Source organism: Armigeres subalbatus, chromosome 3 (genome assembly GCF_024139115.2).
Source record: "Armigeres subalbatus isolate Guangzhou_Male chromosome 3, GZ_Asu_2, whole genome shotgun sequence".
Classification (NCBI taxonomy): domain Eukaryota; kingdom Metazoa; phylum Arthropoda; class Insecta; order Diptera; family Culicidae; genus Armigeres; species Armigeres subalbatus.
In genome coordinates, this window is record NC_085141.1 from 135,747,872 (window position 1) to 135,764,727 (window position 16,856).

Genomic DNA, 16,856 nt, shown 5'->3' on the forward strand with positions numbered 1-16,856 from the left:
GATGAGCTTATCCGCCGTTGTTCCTCTTGAGATCAGATCGGCTGGGTTTTGTGTGCCAGCGACGTGGCTCCAGATACAGCTTCCTGTGGCTGATTGTATTTTAGAAACTCTGTTCGCCACAAATGTTGCCCACGCCGAAGGAGAAGATTTAAGCCAACAAAGTACAACAGTGGAATCTACCCAAAAGAATGTGTCTACGTTGATCTGAAGCGCTGCCTTGACCCTTTCATATAGTTGAACGCCGATTAGGACACCACATAACTCTAGTCTCTTTAGGATGCTTTGTTTCTTCAGTGGGGCAATTTTTTCATTTCGATGTTAATAGAGCTACCATAACGTCACCAGCAGCATTCGATGATCGGACGTAGATGCATGCGCCATACGCCTGCTCCGAGGCATCGGTAAAGATGTGTAACTGAAGTGTAGTTGGTCCCGGAAGGATAACACATCGCGGCACACGAAGCCTGTTGAGATTTGGAAGTTGGTTTTGGTAGAACTCCCACCGAGTCTTGAATGTTGACGGTAGTTCCTTGTCCCAACTCCAAGGTTTGCAATTGTCATCAACGAGTGTCCAGATCGCTTGCATGAAGATTTTTGCCGTGGTAATAATTGGACCTACAAGTCCCAGTGGGTCAAATAATCGCGCAATGTGAGACAGCGCGATACGCTTAGTGAGAGCTCCGTCACTGAGATCCCAGGTATGTTGTGTTTTGTAGCGAAGAGTATCTGTGCCGGGCTCCCAGTGCAGCCCTAGAGTTTTGATGCACTGTTCTCTGTCAAAGTCGATCGATGTTTGAAGTGCTCTGTTCTCTGGCGGGATGTCCTGTATGACTGCAGGTTCATTAGAAGCCCATTTTCGTAACTCAAAGCCACCACTTTGTAGGAGTGACTCTAGCTGGCTTCGAAGTTCGATGGCTTCCTCGATAGTATTTGCTCCAGAAAACAAATCGTCAACGTAAAAATCCTTACGGAGTACGTGCGCTGCCCGTGGAAAATTGATTTGTCCGTCCTCAGCTAACTGCTGCAGTACGCGAGTAGCAAGGAAAGGCGCACTAGCAGTACCGTAAGTAACAGTTTTTAATTCATAGGTTTGTAGTGGTTCTTCTGGAGATGATCTCCAGACAATGTGTTGCAAACTGCTACTCCTTTCGTCAGTCAAAATTTGCCGATACATCTGCTTTATATCAGCATTGAGTAGAACAGGGTGCATTCGTGACCGCATCATAATTGACCGGAGATCATCCTGTACTATTGGACCTACCATCAACGCATCATTGAGTGAAGGTCGAGTGGCTGTGCGGCAGGATGCGTCGAAAACTACGCGTACTTTGGTTGTCGTGCTGTCTTCCTTCAGGACGGCGTGATGGGGAAGATGGTAATGGGGATACCGATGATGTTGGGGATCACGAACGCTCTCCATGTGACCTAGTTCTAAGTATTCGTCCATAAACACTTGATACTGTAAGCGTAATTCTTTTCTGACCGCAAGTTTGTTTTCCAGGAAATGGAATCGACGAATGGTAGTGCTGCGATTGTCGCCAAGTTTTTCCAGTACATCTTCTTTAATGGGTAGGCTGACAATATAACGTCCTTCAGAATTTCGAGTTACTGTGCGCCGGAAATGTTCCTCACAGGCAGCTTCTTCTCCGGAGATGGATTGTTGAGCTTCGTCTCCTTTGATGATCCAAAATTTCTGTACCAGGTCATGCAGGTCATTTATGGTTGCGACATTAGCGACGATTGGTGTGTTTCCTGGACTTGAGATATTCCTGCCTGATATGACCCATCCAAATACTGAGTTGATGAGTGTTGGTAGTCCTGCCCCAAGCAGAATCCTACCCGAAACCTTGAATAAATCGAAGAAGACTTCGGCGCCAAGGATTAGATCGACTTTATTACTTCGATAGAACGCTGGATCTGCCAGTTGAATTCCCGGTCGAATGTTCCACGATGAGGTGTCAAAGGAAATAGAAGGCAAGTCAATGGCTACCTTCGGCAAAACAAGAAATTCGACTCTCGTTGAGTAGTCGGAGATACGAGAACGGATTTTTGAAACAAATTTGTAACGGGACTCAGTAGATGATTGTCCGATACCCGCAATTGGCAGATGGATTCGCTTGCGTTGAGCTTTTACGAGCTGGGAAAACGATTCAGTCGCGAAACAACATTCGCTGCCGGAGTCCAGTAATGCTCTGGCTGCATGCTCGGTCCCGTTGTCGTCGACTACAATGACGATGGCTGTAGCAAGTAAGACGCGCTGATTTCCCGACCGACAGAAGCGTAGCTGGTGTGATTCTCAAGCGTTGCTGACACTGATGCGTATGGCTGTTCGATGGGCAATTGATTGGTGTCTTCTCTTGGATGAGGCGTTTTGATACATTTAGCATTGGCCGTAGTGGAACTAAGGCAGAGTTGAGTGTGATGATGACCCCTACATTTGCGACAGGTACTTGAAGATGAACACTCTTTGGCCAAATGTCCTTTACGCAAACAATTCCGACATAATTGGTGACGCCGGACTTCCTTCTCCTTTTCATCGAGGCTGAGTTTGGAGAATACTGCACATTGATAAAGAGGGTGATGTTCCGAGCACGCGATACACTTTCTTTGATTAACAGGACTTGCTCCGTGGCTGCTTATAACTCGTTGGACTGAAGATTTCTTTACCGAGTAGGATGGCTGCTGCGATTCCGAGGTTTTGCTGATCGTTTGTAGTACGGTGACCCTCCGCTGTATGAAACCAGTAAGCTCCTTGAACGAGATGACGTTGAGTGTTGACGAGTGTTCCTCCCAATCCCGTCTGGTGGTGGGATCCAGTCGGCTACTCAGCATCCGAATTAGCAGCACATCCCAGAACTCAGTCCTTTCCCCAAGTTGACTGAGTATCTTCACATTTGTCTCGAATTTTTCTACCAGCGAATGTAACTCAGATGCGGATTCACGTTTAACTGAAGGGAACTCGAATAGAGTGTCGACGTAGGACTGTTTGAGTCGAGCCGGGTTCTGGTAGTGATCCAGAAGCAGATTCCAGGCAACCAAATAGTTATTAGCGCTAAGAGCGACAGTCTGTACGAGTTTCAAGGCCTCTCCACACAACGATGAGCGAAGATAATAAAACTTCTGAATACTGGACAGCTCATTTGACGAGTGGACCAACGAAACGAAGAGATCGTGGAAATTTAGCCATTGGTCTAATTGTCCGGAGAAAACGGGAAGTTTGATATCGGGCAACCTTACATGTGATGACAACAGGCCTTGCGCAGTTGGATGAGGAGTTGATGGTGAGCGTGGTGACGGCAATGCTTCCTTATTGACTGAAAGCAGGAATCCTTTAACTTTAAAGTACGACGACTCGAAATCTACACGTTCCTTGAGATGTGCGTCAAGAGCAGCCTCGTCCAACGTTTCGAGTTCATTTTGAACGGTGTTAAGATCCTTCCAGATAACGTTGGCGTGCTCTAGACAGGTACCTCAGGGACACTAGTTTCCTCATTGTACTCTTCGACGAACTTTTTGATGAGGCAGAACGATGTGTCTTCTGTCTTCTGTCTCATCTTTAGCAACTTGATTCGCCGCTCGTTGGACATCGTAGATAGGGACGAGGTGGTTCTGGAAAGCACAGACCGCGTAGATCACAAGGGAAAGGGTAGTAACGTTAGAATGCTAATTACCTGATTTCAGGAAAGTCTTGCCTTTTATGATATTCTACGTTGTTGTGGTATCGGCGATAACAACTAATGCTCACAGTGACTAAGCACGTGTTTCCTCTATTGCTATCCAAATCTCTGGGTGGATCTCCGGAGTTCGACGGTTATCCGGTTCGAAGGACCAAAATGTCGACAGCACAGAAGCGCGTAAGCAAAGGCAATAGAACCACTGATACTACCCGTAAAGATGGTACAATTTGGATTGTCCTTTCAACTGAATCACTGTATTTCGCTTCACTATTTAATCTTACTTTTATTAACGTTACTTCAAACTTCTTCTAATTCTAACGTTTATTTCAATTCTACATATTCAACTTTTAGGTACTCCATGCGCAACAAGACTATATTAGGTTGATCTTAGGTTGTCGTTTTAAGTTCACTCGATGAATACCGAAGCCGATGACTAGTCCGTGTGACGAAAAAAGAGACATGATGACGTTTTGTTCAGTCCTTTTATATATTGGGCGATTGGCGCTTTGATGTTGCATGAAGAAGAAGAAGCAGAAAGATGATAATCGAAAAAATCTCCACGGGAAACCATACGAAGAAGTTTTTAAAACTCTTCTCAAAAATTCTAGAAGCAATTTAATTAAAAACGGTAAGCAGTACGGGGTTGGACTTTTCTTCTACTGTGTATTAAGTGTAATATAACAAGATAAAATTTCGAATAGGAATATTGTGTTTATTATATAGTAGAAGAAAAGTCCAACCCCGCTCTGCTTACCGTTTTTAATTAAATTGCTTCTAGAATTTTTGGGAAGAGTTTTAAAAACTTCTTCGTATGGTTTCCCGTGGAGATATTTTCGATTATCATCTTTCTGCTTCTTCTTCTTCATGCAACATCAAAGCGCCAATCGGAAATAACTTTTTCTCCATCTTGGTATTTCCGAAGGGCGGCTGTCAGTGGTGTTCGACTCGATTCGCCTGCTGAGGGAGTGGTTGCTTGAACTTGACGAAAGCAAGCACACAGAAAGGTGGCACAGACCATGAACTTCCATACACTGTTTCAGCTGTGCGTGTAGCGCACGAACAGGTGTTATTTTAAATATATCGACAGATTCAACATAAGTGAACACTATGAAATAATTTATCATTCGGCACGTTAATTTACACAATGCAGTAAATTGACGAAATCTTGGCAATTGGTTTTATAAGGATAAACCTGGATAAACATAATGATAATTCAATGTGAGAAAATGCACATTGAACACCGAGAGGAAATTTGCTGGTTTCAAGCAAAATATCTTGAAAATTGTATTCGATCGAGTCCGCAGCTCCCAGAGTTAAACACGGGTTTCTTTATCTTTTTTTCTTCTTCTTTCATCCCTTTTCAGTGTTTTTTCTTCATATACTTTCGTCCTCCAGTTTTTACCCTACATTTTTCCTTTTTTCGAAAGAAGGAAGGAGGAAGAATGAAGAAGGAAGAAAAAAGAAGAATGTACTTTCGACCTTTTGTCCCTTATGACCAGGGGTGGTGGAAATTCGCGGACAGCCAATTCAGAAAATCTTAAAATTCGCGGCCATTTCGCGGTAAATTATATTTCGGTACAAAAAATAAAAAAGACAATGTAGATTCCATATTTATTTAAATTGTTGGGTTTATTAATTTCAAATTATTTTCTTTTTATTATTTCTTTGCATTACTGGTCAAAAGCACTTGGTTGAACCGCGAGACCGCTCAAAGCAGAGCATCGTGTGTGTAGCTTCTATTCATTCGTGTGCTTCGAACCAACAGTCCAAACAGCGTTCGGTTGGCAGTTTGGCGCGCACATTCCGAATAATTGTATATTCTTTGAGGCCAAATTGACTTTTCCCGTCAAACAATTTTATTGGCTTGTCATAAGACGAGTTTGTACAATCCCATTTAATTCCACCACTTAATTGTACCTTGACAGATACGTATTTCGACCTCAAAAGTAAGGTCGTCTTCAGTGTCTCGTACTTGGGATTGTACAAACTCGTCTTATGACAAGTGAAGACATTCCACTAAACCACTGCTTTCTGTCTATCTTTCTAAGTTCAGTCACTATAGTTTTTTTCATCATCAGGACATAAGTTGTCTGTTGTTATAGATCTTTAATACAGACACAATTCGTTTTTGGCACAAACGATTAAAAAAAAAACAAAACATTCGATATCCAACCCAAAAAGTTTTTTTTTACTTTTTGAAATTGCTTATTAACCACGTAGGTTTCATAATCCACGTAGAGAAAATTTCCAAAACCCGCGTTAAATCAGAAAAGTTAAAAAAAACTTACATCCCGAAATTTGTTCAAAAAAGAGTATCATGAAAAGACAAAAATCATTCGATTTTGGCAACATATTTATAAAAATAATAATCGATGAGAGTCTGTAAATAAAATAATGAATAAATTAAAAAAAAACTATAATCTTTGTCCAGAAAATAACGAAACTATACTATCTATACAAAACACTTTCCAATAAAATTGAACTGTGCTTTCCCTTCAACCTTCTGCAATGTAGCCAATAGATTTGTTTTCCGCTATATTTCCGTTTATTGGTATTCTAAAGGACCAAGTGCTTCCCTGGGGGAAGGTCGAATTCTCCGAGGATCATAACGTTGTCCTACAGTATGATGGAGCGCCATGTCACAAGTTCAATCGACCCAACAATGGCTGAAGAACAACATGATATTTTGGTTGAAAGATTTGTGGCCCTCTAGCAGTGCGGATCTTAATCCGTTGGGTTATACGATTGGGGCGAATGTTGAAGCACAAGTCTGCAAACCATCGCACCCTTGTGTGAAGACCCTGATGTTAGGCATAACATGCACATGGCTGTCGATGTCGGAGGATTAGGTTCGAAAGGCGTGTTCTAGCTCCGGCGTCGTCTTGAGAATATTATTAATAAAAATAAAGCACACATTCAGTAAACTTGTTTGAAAGGACCTTATAATGGTAACTGAACTCGAAAATGATGACAATATCGCTTGGAGCAGTTCAAATGGGATTTAATAGAAATAGAACCAATTTTCGTATTATTTTCTGCCGCACCCTAAATCTATACAAAACACTATCGAATAAAATTGAACTGTGCTTTCCCTTCAACCTTTCGCAATGTAGCCAATAGATTTTTTACGCCAAATTCAGATATGGCAGTTGAGAAAAACGGGTCATAATTTACCAAAGTACGAAATTTAGTTTTTCTGTTCTGCAAAGCTAAATTTTAGCTTTTCACTTGAATTGAATGCAGAGCAAAGCTTCAATTTCATCGAATGGTCCTTGCAAAATGCATATAGGTTGTCAGAATTTCTTCGGCATGTACATTTGTTGTAGAAAAACGGAAATAAATTTACAAAAATACGTGATTTCCTAAAAAAAAAAGTTTCTTTGTTCTGTGATGCTACATTTGAGCTTCTTACTTCGAGGAATAAACTTGAGTTTCATAGAAAAGGCATTGCAAAATGTTAAATGTATTTGGATATGCATTGCATTGTTGGATTTATTTAGCGGGAACATTTGCTGTTAATCAGACGACTGCGGTGGGCCGAGTAAATAGTTAGAATGTTGAACAGTAACCCGGTGAAAACAGTTCTCGGCTAACGACCCAAAGGGCACAAGAAGGCGTGGTGCGCAGCGAGCAAGGTGGATCTACCAAGTGGACGCTGATTTGCGGAGCCTCCGAAGCCTGCATGGTTGGCGAAGTGCAACCATGGACCGAGCTGAATGGAGTCGACTTTTATGTACTGCAAAGGCCACTTCGGCCTTCGTTTAAATAAATTTGTTGTAAGAACGGAATTAAAATCTACTATAACATGAATTTTCATGGATATTGGATTGCACTGTTTACAAAGCAGAATTTTAGCTTCTCACTTTGAGAGCCTGAATTTCTTAGAATGGCCCTTGCATTACATGAAAATCCGCTTTGTAAATAAACGATTTACAAAATTTGTAATTCTGTACCAATAACTGTATGGGTTATAAAAAATCTAAATACATATCTGAATTCAACGAAGAAAAAATCTATTTACCCTTGAAGGCGCGAGGCGATTTTTTAGAAATAGTCGGAAATATTTTTAACATAAATAATAATTGAAATCATTAACATTAAATGTATTTTCGATTTGTTGTTTTAAAACAGCATTGCGCATTTAAGGGTTAAACACTTTGGACATGATTGAAAGGGGTGAAACACTATCGATTACTTACTTGCTCCATTTTGCATGATTCGTCGAGAAATCAAAAAACTTTTTTTACACGGATTTTAAAATTTTGAACTGAAAACTTTTTTTACACGGAACGCATCCCCCGTGTAAAAAAAGAATCGGGTGTACTGTAATCCGTATTCGATTTATTTTCATTACTGTTGATTCAAAGCTTCGAAGCACCCTTATATTAAGCAATTTTTACTATCTCAAATATAAGGCCATTTTCACAATATGAGGATCTGTCGTTCCATGCAGGTAATGGACATTTAAATATAAATGTAAGAAGTTGGGGGGGGGGGGGCATGTGTTGTTTTGAGAAGTGTCTGGTATTCGGAGGAGTCCACCACGGAAGTGCCGTATTCTGAAAGAGTGACGTATACGCCATTTAAAAACGGTGTTAGCGAGTAATACTGATTGAGCTCTTTAACAGAGAAATGGAAAACATGTAGGTTGTTATACGTCACTTCGTCAGATTACGGCAGGGAATGTCCTACCTCTTCATATCATACATTTCAGGATTCTTTTACGATCTGCCTGTGCATTTATCCTTTATTTTACAAATGCTCAATGTATAAGAAAAACTCACACACCCTAAGGTAAATTATTCAGTCTTTATAAAAATCGAATATGAGTCATCTTTCAATCATTCAGCATTCCTCCCCTAATCTCTGTGTTGCACATGAATCTGCTTGATTCCAATGCATATTAAATGGCGATGGGAACAGCACAGATTTGTTCTAACGCCCACCTGGTATGCCATCATATCTTGTTTATGCATACATGGATGAGCCGTGTGTTCCATGCAGATATGGAAGATAATGGAACAGTAAAACAAATTACTACCAGCTGGACCCAAGCCTACATGATGATATTTATCTAACAAGTAATCATTTAAACGTTAACTAATTCCACTCACACGTCATAGATTCAACAAACGCGGCTGAATTGAGGAAAGCGGTGGGTCATTTAGTGGCACGCGGTGCAGAGAATCCGGGTCCAGGAGGCTAAAATTAACCGCCTCGCCACTAATGCTTGAATTTGGCCATGAACGACCGGCGCCTAGCGAGCCGCCTCCATCGCCATTTCATTTGTGGGAAGTGTTTTGTTAGCTCATTTTCAGAAAATTGCCACGATAGCACCCGCGGGGCACATGTGATAATTGCCGACCGACGACAAAGACAAAGGCAACATTATCTTAGAACCGCAGCTCAGCGCGAGCGGAAGGCGAGCTGGAGTGTCATCGGCGTCGACCGATGTCCAACGTCGTTATTGTTAGAACAGAAAACACCGTCAGCGATGTACTAAGTGACGCCACGAGCCGGGATCTTGCTATTGCCGGTGGACTTGTCACCAGAAGATTGACACCACTGCTCTAGCTGGCTGGTTACCTGGACAATGGCTCCGGGGGATTTTCTGTGACAAGGCAAAAGAATTTATCGCGCCGCACCGTGTCGCACAGGCTGGTATATTGTAATATCGCCTGTGTGGTCGGAAAGAGCTAATTTTACCCAGTGACCACACCAGCTAATAACCGGTAAAAAGAAGGCCAATGAATAAAAAACGATAAAATGTGGTTAGCGACAATCCGCAGCGCTGAAGAACATTTCCTACCGAATTGCGCCTGATAAGATTGTAATGGATCAGACTCCACTAATAATTTTAATTGCTAATGATCTACTACATGCATTCATCTCTTAGACTTGACTAACACTATCATCCTTATTTACTATCATACATTTTTAGTTTATCAATTACATTTCAATTGCCTTTGGTAGTTAATATTTTTCCTATGGATGAATTGACCCATGTAGGAATTACAATGTTTACTAAATTATTAAAAAAATGGTCGAGACGAGCCAGGCTCGGGCTGAAATTCTAGGTAATAAAGAATAAAAAATAATAATAAATTAAATTACTAAAATTGAACTAATTAAAACTAAGGGTACACAGAGCTGACCGTTGTAATAGAACATTGCAACGATTTTTGTAGATTTTGTCGATTTACTGGACTTGTTCTGAAGATGAGTGACATCGCGCCGGACATTGTTCTGAAGATGGGTGACATAAGAAACTCTCGGCTGATGTGAAAAAATATAAGCTGAGTTTTGGAAGCATTCGAGGAAATTTTCCATTTTTACAAGTAACTTTTTTGCAATCTACTACAATTGACACGAAGGCTTCGCCCTTTGGCGGAAAGGTCCGTGTCGCCTGCTGACAAAGATTTTTGACACCCTGGTGGTAAATCAAGTAAGTCAGAAGTACCTAAAAAATGTTATACAATATGGGCCCTAGTATGCTGCCTTGCGGAACACTAGATCTTTATACGTATGAAATCTATCAGATTTCAAATTCTAATAGTTTACCTGCAGTGAGCAATCTGATAAATGATTTTGGATCAGTTTAATAATGTACAGAGGAAAATTAAAATTTAACAATAAAGCAGCGGTTCTCAACCTGGGTACATATACCCCTGGGGGTACCTTCTTTGGCCCCAGGGGGTACCTCGAACAAAAATGCGTAATGGCAGATGTATTGCAATTGACCTTTCCCGTCAAAAATTGTATCTCGTTTCATTGTCCCAGTCAATTATTTGGCTCATTCAAGTCAATTTTTCCAAAGAACTCATTTTTTTTAACTATTTAAAAAACCCTGATTAATCCACCTAGCGGTGATGGTGCCTTTCTCTATAATTATAACAATAGCATTTTGGCCATTACTCTCGATCCCATAGTCCGATCTGGCCAATTTTCAATAGGAAACAATGGGAGAGTATACTGTGTCGAATGCAACTTGTTGCGAGTAAATCGGTTGAGGATAAGTGCCTGAAAAATGAGTGACATTTTTTTACTCAATTTTTCTAGAAAAAAGTGGTATTTTGGCCATAATTTCCGAACCCATAGTCCGATCTGACCAATTTTCAATAGGAATTTAGGATATAGGAATAATATAGGATAATTAGGAAAATAGGAATTTCAATTTATTGAGTGATAAATTCACAATAAATGTATTATTTGTGTTGTACTTCATTGTTCTACAATCATACAATCTGTGATATCAAATGTTTACATAAGTTGTAACCTAGAGTGTTAAAAAAATGCAAATATCCCAAAATATTTCTATAAATGTGACATAATAGGTGTCTATAGTATAGGTGGTGCCAAGTTGCTGCTGCTGTTGTTGTTGCTGTTGGTGGTGCGTCGTTCTACACACTTGCGTTTGGTTCCGTGTTGTAAAAGCGAAGGAAGTTTGATTGATGCTGGCCTTACCCCAGTACATCGCATGTACTCCAATACAGTATCGTCAATAACGATAACTGTCTTTTGGAAGGTTCTGGCTCGAAAACAAGTAATACTGTTGTGTTATTTAGGGTAGATTTGATATTGTCACGGAAAAGATTCACTCCTAGTACGTCGCATATACATACGTTAAGTTGTGTTATAAATTAACATACTTCGCATGGTTCTGGCTCACATTAAACACTCAGATGCTGTGTCTGTAGAGTAGATTTGACAGTGTCATGGAAAAGGTAAGCCTAGCTATATATTAAAGCTTTTAGTAGTGAGTATCTTCGTGGGATCCGAGTGAGTACTACGAACCTGTCCACTGCAAATACACCATAGAGAAAGCTCTGATGAAATGCACTAATACATTCTTTAGTACTGTACTTGTAGTATAACATACTAGGGTTTTGCAAACGTGTGTGCAATTGATACTACAGTTGTGTTGATATTTTTGTAAACGAATGTAATCTATATGTTCCTTATTTTTGTTTAGTATACGTTTCTGTCTTATAAAACGTCCACATAGTTAAATTTGTTTACACCTAATACTCTCTCTTCCGTAATAAGAATCTGGCTTTAAAAATGAAAAACAACAAAAAATGCAACATTTGTCATAAAACAGAATCAGATAATAATGATTTGCTAACTTGTAAATACTGCTTTGCAATGGCTCATTTTGAGTGTCGTAAACACATAACAAATTTCTGTTCTCCCAAATGCTCTAGTCTGTATGATCGTATTACCACAACAGAAGTTAAAAATGATCCGACTATCAATCAATTTATCGATGATCTGAAAAATGTTATGCATGAAAATACGCGAACTATCAGAAGTCAGGTGCAATCAGTAACATCTGCAATTGAAGCATCTCAGCAATTTCTCTCATCTAAGTTCGAAACTATCTTGGCAGACTTTCGAAGCTTGAAAGATGAAAATAATCGTCTCAAGCGAGAAATCGAAGACTTAAAAGTGCTTCAAACTTCGTTATCTGCTGTGGTATACAAACAGGAATCCGAAATCGATAGACAGAAACAATCATCTGTTGCTAATAACGCTGTAATGTTTGGTGTTCCATTTGAGAAAAACGAAAACCTATCCCAGATAAGTGCTAAGATATTTGATAGTATTGATGCTAAGTCATGTCATGATTAGATAGTTTCGGTTTCAAGAATGTTTTCCAGCGATAAACATCCAAATGCACCGATTAGGATAGTGTTCAAAGATAGCAAGACAAAAGATGTAGTAATCAAGAAGCAAAAAGAGTCAGGTAGAATAGCTTCACCAAAAGTGGGTTCTTATAAAACTGGAAAAAAAGCTTCATTAACATTCGCGATGAGCTAACTCCATTAACTGTCGAGCTATTGAATGCACTGCGCCAGTTTCAGCATAAACTAAATCTTAAGTATGTTTGGCCTGGGAGAGATGGTATAGTTTTAGTTAAAAGGGATGCCAATTCAAAGCCCCTAGAAATTCGAAACAGAATGGACTTGGACCGACTGCTGAAGGGTCAACATTAATTACTTAATGTGCTTCAGATTTGGGTAAATTTTGCAATTTGTAATCACTGATGGCTAATGTTCTGCAGAACTTCTTTCATTACACTTTAGATGAGTTTAATGAAAAGAATATGAACAAATCTGAGAAATCCTTGAGAATTTTTCAATGGAATATAAGAGGAATGAATGACTTGAACAAATTTGATTCGATTAAAGAATTTCTAGATCTCTGTGAAGTACCACTGGACATTCTAATAATTGGAGAAACATGGTTGAAAGCTGAAAACACATCGCTATATGCTATACCAGGATATCAGCATGTTTTCTCATGCAGGGGTTCATCAAGTGGGGGCTTGGCAATGTACATTTCGAATAAAATAAACTATCGCTTGATATCATCTGAAGTTTCGGATGGATTGCACCATATTCACATTGAACTCAAAATACTTCAACACCACTACGATATACACGGAGTTTATAGACCTCCTTCATTTGATGTTAATAGTTTTCTGGACAAACTTGAAGATTGGATCAGTATTTCTTCCTTGAGTCACTCTTGTTTTATCCTAGGAGATGTTAATATCCCAATGAACTTGATTCATAACAATGTTGTTAATAAATATAGGTCACTCATAGAGTCATATGGAATGGTTTGTGGTAACACCTATGTGACAAGACCTGCTAGTAATAATTTGTTAGATCATATTGTTTGTCGATTGGAAGATTTAGATCGTCTTTGTAATGATACCATATTTTCGGATATAAGTGATCACACGCAAATTGTTTCAACTTTTAAATTGTTAATTAATAGGGAGCCAACGGTATTAACCAAAAGAATAATAAATCATCAACTACTAGAAACTGAGTTCGAACATTTCTTAGACACTATTATAATTGAAGATGATGTGTCGAAAGTTTTAACCGAAATACAGAACGCGTATAATAGCATATTATCCCGTTGTACAAAAATCGTATCAAAACAAATCGTAGTGAAAAATCAATGTTGTCCTTGGATGACCTTTGATCTTTGTGCATTGATAAAAATTAAAGATAACTATTTAAAACGAGTTAAACGTAATCCAAATGATATCAATTTAAAAACTATGCTGGACCATATAAGTAGAAAAGTTCAATGTACCAAACAGCTATGCAAAAAACGATACTACGAAAATTTACTGAACACAACATGTCATTCGAAAATGTGGAAAACTATCAATAAAATTTTTGGGAGAGCCAGTGATAAATGCCGAATTATGGTTAATGGTGAAAGCAACCTCACAGCAAATAGCATTCAGGAATCTTGCGAAAATCTCAACAAATATTTCACAACAGTTGGACAAAAGTTAGCTGATGAAATTCCCAATCGCACTGGTACAAATCCGTGTGACAATATTCAAACTGTAAGTAACTCAATATTCCTGCGCCCAGCGAATCCCAATGAAGTACTATCACTCATTAAAGACCTAGATGGTAGCAAAAGTCCAGGTCCAGATAATTTACCTTCCTCGGTTCTTAAAACACACTCGGTGAAATTTTCGAGACTACTATCCGAAATGTTTAATAACATTATTTCCAGCGGCGAATATCCTGATTGCTTAAAAACGGCCAAAGTGATACCAATCTTTAAATCTGGCGATACACATATGGCGTGTAACTATCGTCCAATTTCCACGTTATCAGTATTCAACAAAATTTTCGAAAAACTGCTTGTGAACAGATTATATAACTTTTTTGAGCAACACAATATTTTGTATCCGTTGCAATATGGTTTTCGACGTGGCTGTAGCACCACCACAGCAGTTGTAGAACTCGTTGATTATGTTACCAGACAAATTGAAGCGAAAAATGTTGTCGGAGGACTGTTCATAGATTTAAAAAAGGCTTTTGATACGCTGAATCATAACATTCTTTTAGCGAAGCTTGAGCGTTATGGTGTCAGAGGAATTGCAAATCGGCTAGTTGGCAGCTATTTATCGAATCGAAAACAATATGTAACAATTGATGGCGAAATAAGTAGGACACTTGGTATAAACGTAGGTGTCCCTCAGGGAAGCAATATTGGGCCACTTCTTTTCCTTATTTATGTTAACGATATTGGTACATTAAATCTAAAAGGTGTGCCTAGACTCTTTGCAGATGACTCAGCTATATTTTTCCTGGATCGTGCTCTGATGTCATCGTCCTAAATATTGAGCATGACCTTGCCATCTCTCATGATTATTTTTGTACGAATCTCCTCTCACTTAATTTGTCCAAAAGCAAATTTATGTTGTTTCATTCACCGCGAAAAAAACCAACTCTTAGAAACTATCCAAAATTACACAATATAACCATCGAACAAGTCAATGCATTCAAATACCTTGGTATTATCCTAGACCCTACTTTTTCATGGAATAACCACATCGCGAATGTTGAGCAGAAAGTATCAGTATTATGTGGTGTCATCAGGAAAGTTAAGTCCTTTGTATCGCAGACCGCTCTGTTGAATTATTATTATGCTTGCATTCACTCCATATTACAGTATTTGAACATAGTTGGGGCAAAGCATGTAAATCCATACTCAAACGGCTTCATACATTGCACAACCGTTGTTTGAAACATATTTTCCATCTTCCTCGTTTGTATCCCACAATCAGCTTATATAATAATGAAAGTCATAAAATTCTTCCTATTCGTGGTCTTTGTGAGCTTCAAACATGTACTTATGTGCATGATATAATATATAACACAGGCATCCATAATAACTTACCAATTACATTGAATAATCAACTCCAGAATACACGACAAGCACATCACTTAGTCCGAACCCAGGCTAAAACTAATCTTGGACAGAGAAGAATCACTTTTATAGGTCCTCAAAAGTACAACACATTACCTAACGAGTTGAAACAAGTCTCGAATAGAAACATATTTAAAGCCAGATTGAAACTGTATTTAAAACATAAAATATGTGAATATCTTTGAACTGATCATTTAACCATGAACTATCCTTAAAGTACTTTTATTATAATTCTTCGTCATATTTCCAACTATATATGTTTACTTTTAGTGTTTATAGGGATCCCTTAAAAGGAATTTAGTTTCCACTGGGTACACCCTGCTTAACTTATTGTTGTAATTGTTCATCACACAGACATAGTCTTCCTTGTTTAAAAATTAGATGCGTCCATTGCCAGGAAGCTCTCTGTGCGAGTTTCTTGGTATGGGGGAAGTGGTGGGCCATTTAAAAAAAAAAAAAAAATATATATATATATATATAAAAAACTTCCGATCCCATAGTCCGATCTGGCCAATTTTCAATAGGAAACAATGGGACAGGATTCTGCGTCGAATACAACTTGTTGCGAGCAAATCAGTTAAGGATAAATGCCTGAAAAATGAGTGACATTTTTTAATCAATTTTTCTATAAAAGAGGGGTATTTTGGCCATAACTTCCAATCCCATAGTCCGATCTGACCAATTTTCAATAGGAAACAATGGGACATCATTCTGCGTCGAATGCAACTTGTTGCGAGTAAATCTGTTAAGGATAAGTGCCCGAAAAATGAGTGACACTTTTTCACGCGATTATTCCGTAACAAAAGTATTTTGGCCATAACTTTCGATCCCATAGTCCGGTCTGGCCAATTTTCAATAGGAAACAATGGGACAGGATTCTGCGTCGAATACAACTTGTTGCGAGCAAATCGGTTAAGGATAAATGCCTGAAAAATGAGTGACATTTTTTAATCAATTTTTCTATAAAAGAGGGGTATTTTGGCCATAACTTCCGATCCCATAGTCCGATCTGACCAATTTTCAATAGGAAACAATGGGACATCATTCTGCGTCGAATGCAACTTGTTGCGAGTAAATCTGTTAAGGATAAGTGCCCGAAAAATGAGTGACACTTTTTCACGCGATTATTCCGTAAAAAAAGTATTTTGGCCATAACTTTCGATCCCATAGTCCGGTCTGGCCAATTTTCAATAGGAAACAATGAGAAACTTTTCTGCGTCGAATGCAACTTGTTGCGAGTAAATCGGTTGAGGATAAGTGCCCGAAAAATGAGTGACACTTTTCTACGTGATTATTCAGTAAAAAAAAGTATTTTAGCCATAACTTCCAATTCCATAATCCGATCTCGCCAATTTTCATTAGGAAACAATGGTAGAGTATCCTGCGTCGAATGCAACTTGTTGCGAGTAAATCAGTTAAGGATAA

General features: G+C 38.9%; 1 protein-coding gene across 1 annotated transcript; it reads right to left on the bottom strand.

The window, feature by feature from the left end:
* Window positions 1-307: 307 nt before the first annotated feature.
* Window positions 308-1,447, bottom strand: LOC134222001 (uncharacterized). Its single transcript, XM_062701161.1, has one exon. It carries the CDS (start codon window positions 1,445-1,447, stop codon window positions 308-310), a length of 1,140 nt encoding a protein of 379 aa, XP_062557145.1.
* Between the last annotated feature and the right edge of the window lie 15,409 nt (window positions 1,448-16,856).

What these genes read in the sequence shown, in the direction of transcription:
- LOC134222001 (XM_062701161.1), bottom strand. Translation starts at nt 1,447, where the DNA reads ATGGACGAATACTTAGAACTAGGTCACATGGAGAGCGTTCGTGATCCC.